This window comes from Aquila chrysaetos, chromosome 15, assembly GCF_900496995.4.
Source record: "Aquila chrysaetos chrysaetos chromosome 15, bAquChr1.4, whole genome shotgun sequence".
NCBI lineage: Eukaryota > Metazoa > Chordata > Aves > Accipitriformes > Accipitridae > Aquila > Aquila chrysaetos.
The window spans coordinates 22,661,445-22,675,219 of NC_044018.1; the positions used below are offsets into that span (position 1 = coordinate 22,661,445).

General features: G+C 38.8%; 1 protein-coding gene across 5 annotated transcripts in view; it reads left to right on the plus strand.

Annotated features, from left to right (window-relative positions):
- Positions 1-13,775, plus strand: part of DLGAP2 (DLG associated protein 2) — a 482,669-nt gene that overhangs the window by 366,293 nt on the left and 102,601 nt on the right. For 4 of the 5 annotated variants that reach the window (XM_030037650.2, XM_030037651.2, XM_030037654.2 and 1 more), the window contains one exon: positions 10,017-10,082. The exons of the other annotated variant lie outside the window; for it this stretch is intronic. In XM_030037650.2, the coding sequence (XP_029893510.1) occupies positions 10,017-10,082 (66 nt within the window). The remainder of the gene's footprint in view (positions 1-10,016; positions 10,083-13,775) is intronic. 5 annotated transcript variants of the gene reach the window in all.

Sequence of the window (13,775 nt, forward strand, 5' to 3'; positions counted from 1 at the left end):
AGTTGAATGTCAAAACCAACAAACAGAAAGGTCCACCTCAGCCCCGGTGTAAATTGGTTTTAAAATGTAACGTCGGTGTGTCTGTGTATCCTAAGCAATCACAGAAATACATGCAATATATTACATGGTTTCTAGAGCAACCAGAGAGGACCTGAGGAGGGTTGCACCCACTGTGCAGAGTGCTAAACAAATGCATTAGTGAGAAAGCTCTCTGCGGTGAGGTAGCTGGCAGAAGCCTTTTCTTTGTAAAGCTCAACCTTCCTGAAGCTGAAACTGTTTATGGGCCAGTTCCAAACTAATTCCTTCTTTAAGTAAAAATGCAGGCAAAAAAAAAGAGATTTTCAGTTGTTGAAGCACCCTGTTTTGACATTTTTAGAAGTGTCGTTTTTCCAGCTTGAACATGCGTTCCTTCAGATCTCTTTTAACTTGTGAAAAAGGACAAAACTGTATGGAATTATTATGAAAATATAGAAGTTTCTTTCTTTTTAGGCTCTCAGGTAACAATTTTATTAATTTTAAGTTAATTCTAAGTTGGTACTTTTTAATTTGTAGTTGAAAATTGCTATGGGAAGGGAAAACAGTTTCTTTGCTGTTTTAATTACTTGCATTCCTTCATTAAAGACCTTGTGGTATAAATAACTCAGTAGAGCACATAGTTGAGAGTACACATGCATGCACAAAATCTTCAGGTGAGCTTTAACCTGTAATGTATTCGTTGCACCTCAGTAGTATTATGGCTGAAGTTGGAAGAGGAGGAGGAAGAAAAGAAAGGAAAGACTGGTGGGGGAGGGTTTAAGAGAAAAAGAAGAAAAAATAAAGCAGATCTCTGAAGGAGATGGAAAAAAAGAGGGATATGGGACAAGGGAACTGGTTAAAGCTGCTCCAGACCTGTGATTCTTTCTAGGAAGAAACCTTGTTGGGGTTATTGCTATTTTTGAGAGGGAAAAATGTCTCATTTAAAAGGTACTGGCATTCCATATCTGCTTAAATTGCCAAAAGGAAGCTACATATTATATTTTATGTAATCATATTTACTAAATAAAAAAAGCCATCAGCTGTCAATCATACCACCCCAGCATTTAAGTGTTCACAGAAATCCTCACCAAAATTGGCTTGTGTAGGAATGAATATATCTGAGCTCTCCTTTCAACCTTTCACATACAGAAACACCCATACGCATCCTGTCTCTGGTAATATGGAGCTTCATCATCTAATGTCAAAAGGCCTTATTGAGGGTTTTCACGGCTGCAGCTACTAATAGCTAATTTCAGATTTCAGTGGAACTGCTGACTTTGCCCTCACATCCCAGCAGGGTCAAAGGTTTTTCATGCTGAATGTCTCCTACCGTGGTAGTTCAGTGTAACAAATGCAGTTGTTCTCTAATGTTAAAAGACTTATTTATTGGACATTTGAAAGACGGGGAGAGTGCTCGGACCTTTTGGCCTACCGTAAAACAAAGCTGTAAAAACAGAATTACATGACCAGCTAGTAATAATTGTTGTAGATCTGATTGTGGTTTTTACCAAACAGTAAAGTAAATATAGTGTGAGCATATCTAGTTTTAACGTGAAAATGGAAAGGTTACAAAACCCGTGTTCTGTCAAACATAGTTTAACGTTAGAGATCTAGCACATTTTTAAGGAGAGTCTTAAAGAAATGCTTTTCCTCAAAGTGCATTTGAAATATATTGAAAAGACTAATTTCATCTACAGTTTATTTTTTCTAAATGTCTGTTCCATTTTCCATGCATATGCAGAAGACAGAAAGAAGATCATTAAATATCTACACACATCCAGTAAGACAAAGATCCCGTGTTTTCTCTTCACAAGCCAGGGAAATCCAGGGACATTTTCTGTGTACTTTTAGGAGAGGAGTAAGCCAAGTTTTCTGACTTGTATACTCCTCTCACTACTGGACTTTGTCCTACGCTTTGTCCTGGCGTTCTTCCTCACTTTGGTCTCTTGTAAGTCTGTTTTCATATAGTTTCTTCAGGTATTTTAATAGACTCAGTAAGCATTTTGCTTCTCTGACACCACAGTTAAGCCTTTGCAGCTGTGCAAAATCATTCTAACTGTGTTTCTGACCTGCGTTTTCTGTTTACTCTCTGCCAAGGCCCGAGATAGATTTCTTGGACCTCCTCAGGTGTCCACTGTGGAGGGAGCTGCAAGTCCGTCCAAGAGCTGCCACAGCAGGTGGAAGATGAATGCGTACAAAAGGCAGTTGTTGCATTTTATCTGGGGGGAGGAAAAACGATGGATTCTGAAGAGCTGTAGGAGAGGAGAACTAAAGGTTTTTCTGGGGTATGCAGAAGTCTTGGGCTCACAGAATAAGGGTCATTATTCACAATAATTAACTAATATATTCTTTAATAGTCCCACTTTTTAATATAGCAGATTTGGGATTCCTCTCACAGCTCCTGAAAAGCAATAAAAGGTAAATGGCTCATTCAGGAGCTTGACACAGTCATTCAGCTATGAAAAATCGAGGAAGAAAGGGCTTTTAGGAATTTCCTAGGCTGTTTGAAGCACACGATCACACGGAGCCATGTCTGAACACAATGGGTTATCACTGGCTCACTCTTTTTGCTTGCAGTCATTTGTTAATTTTGATAAGGAGCGATCGAGTTATTTAACTAAATTAGTCATTTAAATTCTAGAATGACTGAGAAGTGAATCTGCTTTAACACTCCATAGCATTAGCCAGCACCTTTTTACATTTATTCCTTGAAGAGGGGCAGGGAAGAGGAACTTGCAGATCTCTGGGGTAAAAGGAATAAGGCAGCTCAGAAAGGCTTTCAAGGAGCATAAATGAGCCTGGCTGGCTCAGAAAAGGCTGCTGTGTGGAACCAAAGCCTTTCAGGGTGATCACCACAATATTGCTAAGGCAACCCGTGTTTTGTGGATGACTTTTAGCTGCCAAAAGCTGGGAGGTGGGAGTTGGTGCTGCCAAGACCAAGATGACCCCTGACATCTCCTGTGATCCCCTGCAATATATTTCATTTTACACTTTTTCCAAGATAGGACCTGAGGGATGCAGCCAGCTTCCTCTCCTTCATTTAATAGGCTGTGTGGCTGGCTACACTCTCTGACAGCTGAAGCCTGGTTTCACAGTCCTGCTATCTGGAACTATGCTATATAAGAGTGGACAGGCTGGATGAAAGCAAGAGACCAGGAATTCCTCAATCCTGCTCTTCGGCAGGTGAGGAGGGTGATCGTTTAGTTTTAGCAGTCTTGGTAGTAACCTGAGCTAAGTAAAATGCTAGGATTCTTCAATATTTATTAGAGTAATATATAAGAGAAATGTGTTTATGTTTGGAAAGCCAAACAAATTGTCTCTCTTGGGCACAACTTAATATGAATAATGAATTCTCTGAGTTATGAAATGGGCAGATGAAAATATAAAAAAAAATAGAAAAAAAAGCAGAGAACATCATCATGCCACTGGAAAAACCCATTCCGTAAAGCCGTTTGAATTTCTGGCTGCTGCGTCTGGAAATGGGAAAGCGGAGTAACAAAAATGTACAGAGAAGAGTGAGAAGGATGATGAAAGATTTAAAACAGCTTTGCCATAATAAAATACTAAACAGATTGATTCCTCCATTTGGAAAAGAGAGGACTGAGGCAGGGATATGGTAGACGTCTACACAATTATAAATGATATAGACATAGCGAATAGGGATCGATGATCCATTATTTTTCACAACCAAAGAACTAGGGCCACCTAATTGAATTATCAGGCATCCTGATAAACAAACAAAAAGGAAATTATTTTTCAAATAATGCATAATTAAATTGTGAGGTGCATTGGCACAGGATGCGGTAGAGGCTATCAGTATAAATGGGCTCGAAGAAGATTAGATGAATTCATAGAGGATAGATCCATTGGTGGCTATTAAAAACGATGGTCTAGATTAAACTTCCATCTCAGGAAGTCCCTTAAGTGCTGATTGTGGGAAGTTGGAAAGGTATTCTAAGCCATCTAAGTATTTGCCGTTTCCAGCAGCATCCACTTTGGGCCAGTGCTGGAGCCAGCATACTGGGATGAACAGATCTTTGCCAGATCCATCCGGAACACTTTCATGTGTATGTGTGTGTGTGAGAAAAAATAAGAACAAAAAAAAGAGAGGGCGTGATGAGAAAAACAAAAGCAACTTATTTAAACAATGACTTCCCCTTTTCACACAGGCCTCTTGCAAAGGAAACCTCAATAACCTTAAATCTCCTACTGTCATCCTTAATTTTTACTTAAATCAGAATTTTCCCAGCCCTGCTGTGCTTCTGTATTTTTGTTGCTTACCAGCATGCTATCAAAACAACGGACAAGAATATTGTATTTGACAATACTGCCACCTGGGCTACATCTGTAGTAGTAAATTAAACACTACCAAGACAAAGGCCCAACAAATAGGAATTTGATTTTTTAGAATGTTGGTTAGAGAGGTCCCTGTCTTAGTTTTAAGCTTGGCCGACTAATTTTCACTGTCCCAAATAATTCCCAGGCTTGACTAGAGAGTTAGCATGGGCAACGGACCATTCCCAATAACAGTTTGGATGGAGCCAGCCTGTTCTTGAAGATATGGCTAGACCACACCAGTTGGCCTCATGGCCACAGAATGGGCCTTCCCCATGCCTAATTTACTATATCGATGTTGTAATATTGATTGGATATAACCTCTTGGAGATTGCATGAGAAAAGGAATAGGTTTGCCACGGGTGATTTTGGCCGATTAGCTTTGGTCTTTTCCCTTAGGTCAGGATCAGCCTAATGACAGTTCTCAGTGATACACACCTTGTAGCAGACTGGGGATATCTTCGGCTAGGGTCAAAGGCCACCTGCAAGAAATGCTTTAATCAGATAGCAGGCTAGTGGACTTTGAGGTACAGGAGATATCTCTTCTAGATCTCTAAGTATCTCTAGCCTGGAAGAGGCTATCTGGTTTTCTCAGATCATGGAGTGATGTGGTGAGAGTCCTGTATTCATACTCTGGACACATTTTATGCTCTGTAATGATGTGATCAAATGAAGTTGCACCTGCTGTTTAATTCAGACATTTTAAGGCCCATGTTTTCTTTCATCTGCTGTCAGAGTTAATATGCCAGGTGCTACATAAGACAGACCTAAAAGAACAACAGCTACCATAGGGAGCTTACAAGCCAAAAGAAAAGCACACATAGAAAAAAATTGGTGGGAGATCCAGAGCAGGCCAATAATAAATAAATTAAAATCCAATGAACTGAGAAGTTCAATATCAGTTGTAGTTCAGTCTCACTCTTGTATTGTGATGGAGAAGGCAGTTAATTGATTGTAAGTCTTGCTGATGCGAGCCTTTTAAAGTATGTGAGCAACAAGTCCACTGAGACTGGGGCCTATTTTGTGGATGGAGAGGTTATGGAAGAACTATGATTAGGAGATGGAAAAAACATGTCTCGTTATTAAAAGCAGAATGAATGCATAAAAAATGAGGGCCAACATAAAGGCATATCTTGGTGCAAGACTTTGCAGGTGAAGAAAGGGAATTTAAACTGATACGTCAGGCTCAGAGAGTAGATCAAAAGGTTAAAACTGAGATGATAAAATCTGAAGGATGGGTAAAGTGATTATCAAACTGAGAAGCAGTGATATCAGATGTTTTCTGTGCAGTGACTGTCAAAATGCTCACTTAGACCACGGGCAGACAGGAACAGCATAGAAGACAGCATGTGTCCATTAGCTCATACAGAAACTTCACTTCCCTGACCCAGAACACAAAAAAACTGGACCCGTACAGTTGCACAGTACCAAGTGCAACTCAGGCAAGATTCAGAATTGACCCTTAAGAGACTCTTATCTCTCCTTTGGTTTGCAGTCTTCTATAGTGGTCTAACGTTTCATCCAGTGGCAAATCCATTGTGTTCTGCCTAATTTCTGACTCCTTAGCGCTCATAAAGTCCATTTTCCACGGCTGCAGAATCACTCAATGTCCATGATTAACTCTGGCTATCTAAGCTGTATTTAAGCTGTATCACCTTATCGCGCAATGACATTTCAAGGCCCTTTACACAGGATGCTTGTTCATTGAATACTGTGGTATCTAGCGCTGATCAAAAAACCAGCACTTCCTTCCCAAGGTAACGTCTCCTTAGCAGGGTAAGCAACAGCACAAGGCAGGGCACGCTCCTGACAGACATCAGCCTGTTCTGAGGACAAAAGCTGTGCCGTGCCAGCTTGATCTCGGGCGCTGGCCCATGTCATTTCCCACTGTACATGTAGTAGCTTCAGGGTTGAATGAGCCGTCTGGATCTGTCAAGCTGGTTCCAGCTCAGCAATGTCTCCTGACGTTTTCAAGCTTAAGTCTGGAGAACTTCGGCTGTGAAAGGTTCCTATCACAGTCTTGAGTGTCGTCTGTGCCGCGTTGCACTGGAATGCATGACAGATCCATCACATTTTTAAAAAAGAAAATGAGATACTAGATGTAAATGACAGTTTGTGCTCTCCTATTTATGCAGATCACAGCATCATTTTACTATACATTCAGCTTTCACAGAAGCAGACATCTCTGCACTTTTAAAGCCTATCATTTTTTGTCACTATTTTGAGCCCTGTTGAGTGAAGACTTCTCCCACTATTTTTTAGTTTCAGTTTCAGAGGCAGGTTTTTGCTTTCTATTTAGACCAGTCTGTGATGCAGTAGTCTGTATACTGAGAAGGGATTTTAACTAGTAATTGTGTCCCTTGTCTGTGGACTGTGTGTTCCGTACATTGTTTAAAACCTTAAATTGTAAATAATCCTATTTTCTTAATCTCATCTTTGTTTGCAATTCATTGCCCATCAAACATTCCATGCTAAGACTACCATTTTCCTCTGTGTCCGCTGGTGTAGAACGTTCTACCAGTAGGCCCACCTTGAGCAAAGGGCAAGCTGAAATACTATGGATATATGAAATAGAGGAGATGAATGACATAAAATGATTGCATGCATTTTATGACACTTGAATTTCAGCATACGCGACAATTCTGTGATAAACTGCCTGACTTGATTACCATGAGATATGAAGGTTGCTGCTGTGCTCATGAATGAAGGATATGCTTTTCATTTCTGTGGTCAATAATAAAACCAGTAATTTCTAGGAAAAATGTAAACTGAATAAACAAAGACCATGTATGTCTGTTGCTGAAGGAATAATAAAACTTTGAAGTACAGTTCAACCTCACACAAAGATTGTCTTCATAATACTGCAAGAGCCACTGAGACTTTAGATTAATTTATGCTTCGTAAGTGCAGAATACAAAAACCGAATCTCTTCAAGGGCTGAAGGAACTGACAGTAGCCTTTTGAAAAGACAGTCTAAACAATGAATTAGTGATGTGAATAGGTATAGTCATAAAATATAAAGAAATAAGAAGTCCTTATGCTTAGGAAGTAAACTAATCACTAAGAGCTACTCATATCCCTCATGCAGATTCATAAACCTAAGGGAATCACAAAGGAATTCTAAGTTCCTTTGAAACATTTGCAATTGACCCTATTCAAAACAGAATACAGCTTTTTTGCAGGATGGAAATTCTAACTTTTTTGTGCTCTCTATAGGCTCTTTAGACAACAGGCTCACTGATGCTAACAAATGTATTCATATAGGACAGCTATGAGAAGGAAATGAATTTGAATCCTAATTCTACTGGATAATTGAGGCAGAAAGAAATTGACTGAATTGTCCAAATTTGCACAGGAATTCTATCGGCAAAGTCAGAATCTGACTTATGGATCCCATTGCTTGAGCTTTCCCTTTCATTTTGAAAAGGAAATTTATTTTCTTCTTTTTTTCTAAAACACACCAAACCCATAAACATTTAGTCCAGTTTAGCCTACCCCTACAATTTTAGTCTAGTTTTGGGCAGAGCTTGTGAGAATAATGCTGACTTCTTGCAAGGGAGGAATAACGTTATGCATTTTATTTTCTTTGGATCATTCTGTAAGTGTTTCTGAATATATGTACATGATATAACTTTGGAATAAATTAATAGCTTCTTTTTCAAAAATACAAAACCACTATTTCAACGTAAAGCTCCTTTATTATGAAGTTAACAGTAAGATCTCCTAGTTACTTACCTGAATGTAAAGGATCCTTCAGAATATTTTTGTTATAACTTTCATTTGATTCGTTAGTCCTGTGCAGCCAAATTAGAGGACAGGCATATGAGTTATACAACATAGGCAGAGCATGTGAACAAAGTCTCCATGGAAACTGCCTAATTTGTGCTTTTATTTAATTAAAGTTGTCCATTACCTCTCCAAATGAAATTTAATTTAAATTCATATGCCAGTCATTTTTTAAATTGTGTATGAGTTTTTATCCGTCACTTAACGAGATCTCTAGTAGGCTGTATTTTAGCAGAGTGAGTTTATTTAACAATTGAGTTTATACACAAGATGTTTATTTGACAGCTTAGCTTATCCAACATTCTTAACATCCTCGGGACTTATTTTCTATGCTGTATCTGTGCTATACTGCCCATTGTTATCAATTGTATATTCTTAACCTCACGAATTGTCAAAACCAGGAACAATTGTTTGAGAGTTGGATACTCTCAATGAGTATCCATGAGCATATTCACTCATTTTGTTTGCTGTGAGATAATTGGGAAAAAATCTTAGTACAAATAAAAAGTGCAACCAAGACCAAGAAATATACAAAATGCATGTATTCGTTAAATGGAGTATTGAAACAGGCAAAGCAGTGTGTCTGTTGTAAGCTGAACCACAAAAACCAGCTTGTCTGATACAGGGATTGAGGTACTCTTCAGAAAAGTCTGAGCTGGATCAAACTTACAGCAATATCTGCCTGAGGATATGAGGAGCATGAACTGATGTGAGTTATTTAGAAGTCATCAGTCCTCGGCCATGCACTGCAGAAACATGATCTGCAATACCTGATTTTGTCTTTCTCTGAAGAATTGCTGGTTGAACTCATAGTGGGAGGCTAGGGAGTACTCCATTCTTTTGCTGTTCTTTTGAGGTGTCTGTGCTTGTAACACACACAGATGGTAAGAAAGAGTACCGTGAAAGGCTGTATGTACTCAAACAACTTCCACTCAGCTGAGAAACCAGCAAATGTGGATAATAGGGCAAAAACATTAAAAAAAAAAATTAAAAGCTAGTATTGCATACTTACATGAAACCATTTACTTTTTGTGTCCTAATCTACATATTCTCAAGCCAATCTTGCACCTTAAGGAAGTGTTACTGACCCAGTTTTCCATATGTGGCTCCATGTTAGAAATACCTGAGCTAGGTACCAGGTCCAAATGAATTTGTATGCCAGCATAGCAAGAGCGCAATACAGAGGCAACCAGCTGCAATTCTGAAAGTGATGTAGGCAGGGTACCTGAGAGCTGCACTCCGGCCATTCAGCAGGTTTCTGCGTACCTCACTGCATTCATACAGCATAGACTTGTCATCTGAGCTTAAGTACTTTTCCAGAACTAAAGAAGTTGTCTCTGGCACAAAAGTAAATGTTATTGATAGAAGAAACTCACCATCACAGCATTGTCAGAGTTCAGAATTGCAGAATTAAAATGGTTGTGAATAAAAGGAAAAGAAAGCGGCCTCAGAATCATGAGTGGCATTATTATCATCAGAGGTGGGAAGTTCCAAAGGTACAACCGGAGGACTGACAATAATGATTCTTCCTGGAATAAATACATTAAGGCTAAACGGCAGTAGAATTCAATGTGACTAAACAAAGCTGAAAAGAACAATGTAAAAGATGTTAAAAAAAAGAAGGCATTTATGAATATTATGACACTAGTGATGTGAAAACGTCTGGCAAAATTAAAAAAAATGAAATGGAAAAACACTAGGACAACTGGCAAAGAGGAGTAGATACTGCCCATAATAGCACCTCAACAGCTTCACGGTATCAGAGATACTGAATGGTAACAGGTATCACGGAGTGGATTTAAAAACTAGAGGAGGGTGTATGTCTGGGTATACCAAATTATCAGAGTTATTAAATAGCTACTTTGTTTCTGTCTTTTCAGAAGAAGAGGGTGGCGATCTGCTCAAGTCGGGCTTCAGTTTTCCAGGGACGCCAGAGGAGGAGCTAGGTACAGATACCATCTCTCAGATAACTCGTACTGCTTGTACATGCAGAGGCTGGGTGCAGCCGTGGGGTGAGGAGGCAGGAGGCTGCTCTGGGGTACAGCCTTTCTCCGGCCGCAAAGCCCACGGCAGGCACGGCACCAGGCCGTGGAAACGAGAGCTGCCAAAAAACTCTCAGTCCAGGCCTCCCGGGAATTTCTCACCTGCTCTATAAGGTTAGAGAATCAAAGGCAGAAAAACATCAGATTTGGGTGACATCCAGGCAACCGAGAATTCAAAAGGAGGTGTTCGAGGAAATTATCAACTTTCCTTCCTTTGTCTTTTTCTTTTTGTCTTATCCCTTAGAGGACGTAATAATCGCAGAAAGAGTTTTCAATGTTACCTTTTAAATGTAAAAAAATAACAGAACCAAGAAGGCATGAGAAACTCATAGAACTCATTTCATGTGTGAAATCTTGATACCTCTGTCTCACAAAGCTAGTAGTAAAATGTCCCACTGGCTTCAGCGTAACCAGATTTATACCTTTTAGGTTGTGCAAAATTGAGTTTCTCTTCCCGGAATTTCATATTCAGATTGTCACTGTTTTATGTGAAATCCATCAAAATTTTGATTTACGTGCAATTACTTCATGTAGTTATTTTTGGAAGAGAAATATAGAAAGTGGTTTCTGTGTGTTTGCTAGTTAAAGCTCCCTTTATTCAAAGTGAGCATACTTACATTTCAGAAGTTAGTGTAACAGTAATTTTTCTTCTTTTCTGCATATGCTCATGTTAATACGTTGCAACAGTTTATTTGGTGTTATTAGGATATTTTTGTATTTGACAAGAATATTATAAACTCTCACCCTGACCTTATTGTTGCACATGGATAGGAAGATAAATCATAGTTGCTATATTAAGGAAAAAAAAAAACCAAACAGTTTGAACAAGGAACATGAATTCAGGCAGTGGATGGCATTATGTTTAAATAATCTCTTAGAACAGGATTTTCTAAAACAAGTAGTGTTGCCACTCAGTTACACTTAAATCAGGGATTTCCATAAATGTTCAGTGTAGAAATATATGTATTGGACTTGTTCATCCACTAAATATTAAAAAACAAGTGGAAAAAAAGCTATGGGATAAGTTCCAAAGATTGGACAGGAGCATGTGTTAAGGAAGACACTGAAGAACCTTCAGGCAGTTTCTGCCTTAATTAAAATAGTGTAAGAGGGAAGACACGGTTAAATATGAGGCTCCCTAGGAATCTCACAAGTGAATCCTATGGAGGCATCATGGAATGAGCACATCTCTCAGCCTTCTTGGACATTTGGGTTTTTTTCACCCTGCTGCCCCACTTCACAGCACACAGGAAGGAGTTCAGATGCCCCGGGATAGAATTCATCTCATCTAACAGTTGGAAAGTAATTCAGATGTAGATGTCTAAACTGTGGGTAGCTGGACTTCCTTCAGAGTCAATGAAGAGTGATAGACTTTTCTAGGTCATCGCAGTTTTGGCCTACTTTAGAAGCTTAACTTAGGGTGAGATGAATCATGCCCTAGAAGTATGTCAAAATTGTTCTCCTTCCCATTTGGTTGAGAAAGAACTGCAGGATTTCTGAAGCCAGAGTAACTGATGTGTAAGTCAATAGTATTAAATGTCAGGAGTCTACAGGAGTAAGGACCCTCATATGAAACAGGCAATCAAAGATTAACACAAAGATATGCGCTAGACTGATCAATCATACAGCACCCTGATTAGGAAGAAGATGGGGGATTAGTCAACAGAAATGAGGAACTAGAAAGTAAAAAACAAGAATAAAATCACAACCAGACTACAAAGAAACTAAGCTGCTTTCAAAAACTTCAGCTATTTATGGCCAGAGGACTAGAAAAAAAAAATTCTAAAAGCAAGGAAAGATCTGTCCTTGCTCCTAAATTTTGGGTGCCTATTGGAGTCCTCTGAAAGTAAGTACCAAAGGTCACTAGGTAACGAATGGAGAGAGGTGGATGGCTTTAATATTTTCAGAAGGAAATCCTGTCCTCCTGACTTAGTTGCCAAACTGTAGATGGCTAAAATGGGTTGACTGGATACCATCAGTAATGTAAAACCATATGATGTCCCATTCTCCCTTAGAGAGAATCACTCTAAACCAAGAAGGAGCATACTATGGAAGACAGAAATTGGGAAGACTTTTATAAAAGTTTTGGGATAGTCAGTTAAGTTCAGTGTAGACAAGCTCTGTAGTTACAGCTGTGCTCGTGATTAATGCCTCTGCAGACAGCTGGGACATATCTGTCTGTCTGTCCCCTGGTGTTGTGTTCCATTACTCAAAGATTTGAGTTCAAACCCATGGACTGAACATAACATTAGTGAAAAAGCTACAAACTATTAAATCTTTCTCAGTCGTCATTTTTTCTTGCTGTTGCACATGTATAAAGTTAAATATTCCTTGGAGAGAAATCTGAATCTGGGTGGATACTCTAATCACTGGGCTATGGTGATGAGCTCCCTCTGTGTATATATATATACCCCAATGACTGTGTAATTATTTTGTATGAACAGCCTCAGTCTAAAGGACTGCTAGAGGCATTCATTCCTGAAAAAAACCACAGGAAGGGCTTTTCTTGAGAAGTAAAATAATTGCCCCAAGTCAAGGCAGAGTAGAGATGATGATATCCTTTAAGGTAGCTCTAACTGCAGGGCCATTCATTATTCTAGACTCTCGTACCTGCTCACTGTCCCAAGGAGCTTCAAGTTACAATCTCTCTGGTACTGAAAAATCTCTGGCTCCAGGCCCTTATTTGTAAAATGGGTTTAATATTTCCTAGTGAGGTTTCAGAGCTTTGGTGGGGATTAATTAATGTTTGCACAGTATCTCACCAGAATGAAAATGCTGAATAGTCACTAAATAATATTAATACAATGATCCACTGCTTTAATTGGGAAAAGGTATCAAGGGATGGGACTGATCTCAACTCTTTTACATTATTGATTCTATAAAAGACCTCATTAGTTAAAACAGGCAGAAATGCAATAGATTCCTTCAAAAAAAGCTTATCCAAGCATTCATAGTCTGTCCTCAAGAACAATATTTCATAGCTTTTCCATTACCATTTATTTGTTAACAGAGTTCAGGGTGATAAGTATTGTCATGGTTACAAGATTCACACTCGCACCAAAACCTCCTATTTTGTTCACTAGGAATATCTCAAATAAGCAACCTGATAAAGGTAGCAGGGCGTGGTGGTAGGAGCGGGAGATCGGACATGCATGATCTTAGGCAGCTCACTCTAAGCCTCATGGAAACTGGAATTCTTCCAATTCCAAGCTTACTTCTAGCTGGTGGTTATAAAATCTGAACAATGTTAATGTATGAGAAAATAAACATTTTATGAAACTACTCTTTTCTATGCAAACTGGAAACTTCTCACAGTCTTATTTACTTTAGGGATGCATAGGGTAAAGCAACAATTTGCTTTGTGCGTCAAAACCAAATAGTACAATCTTAATAAGAAACATATGCAAAATATGCCGTTTTTAAATGCCATTCAAGTAGTAAATGAAACATGTGAACAGGGAAGACAGGATGAACTTTTCTTTAAATATAGATTTTAATAAGTAGTACATGCACAGAGTAAAGAGGGAAAAATAGATTACTGAAAAATTATTTTAAATCCTTTTTATAGGTAAGGAAAACATTTATTTTAGACAAGTT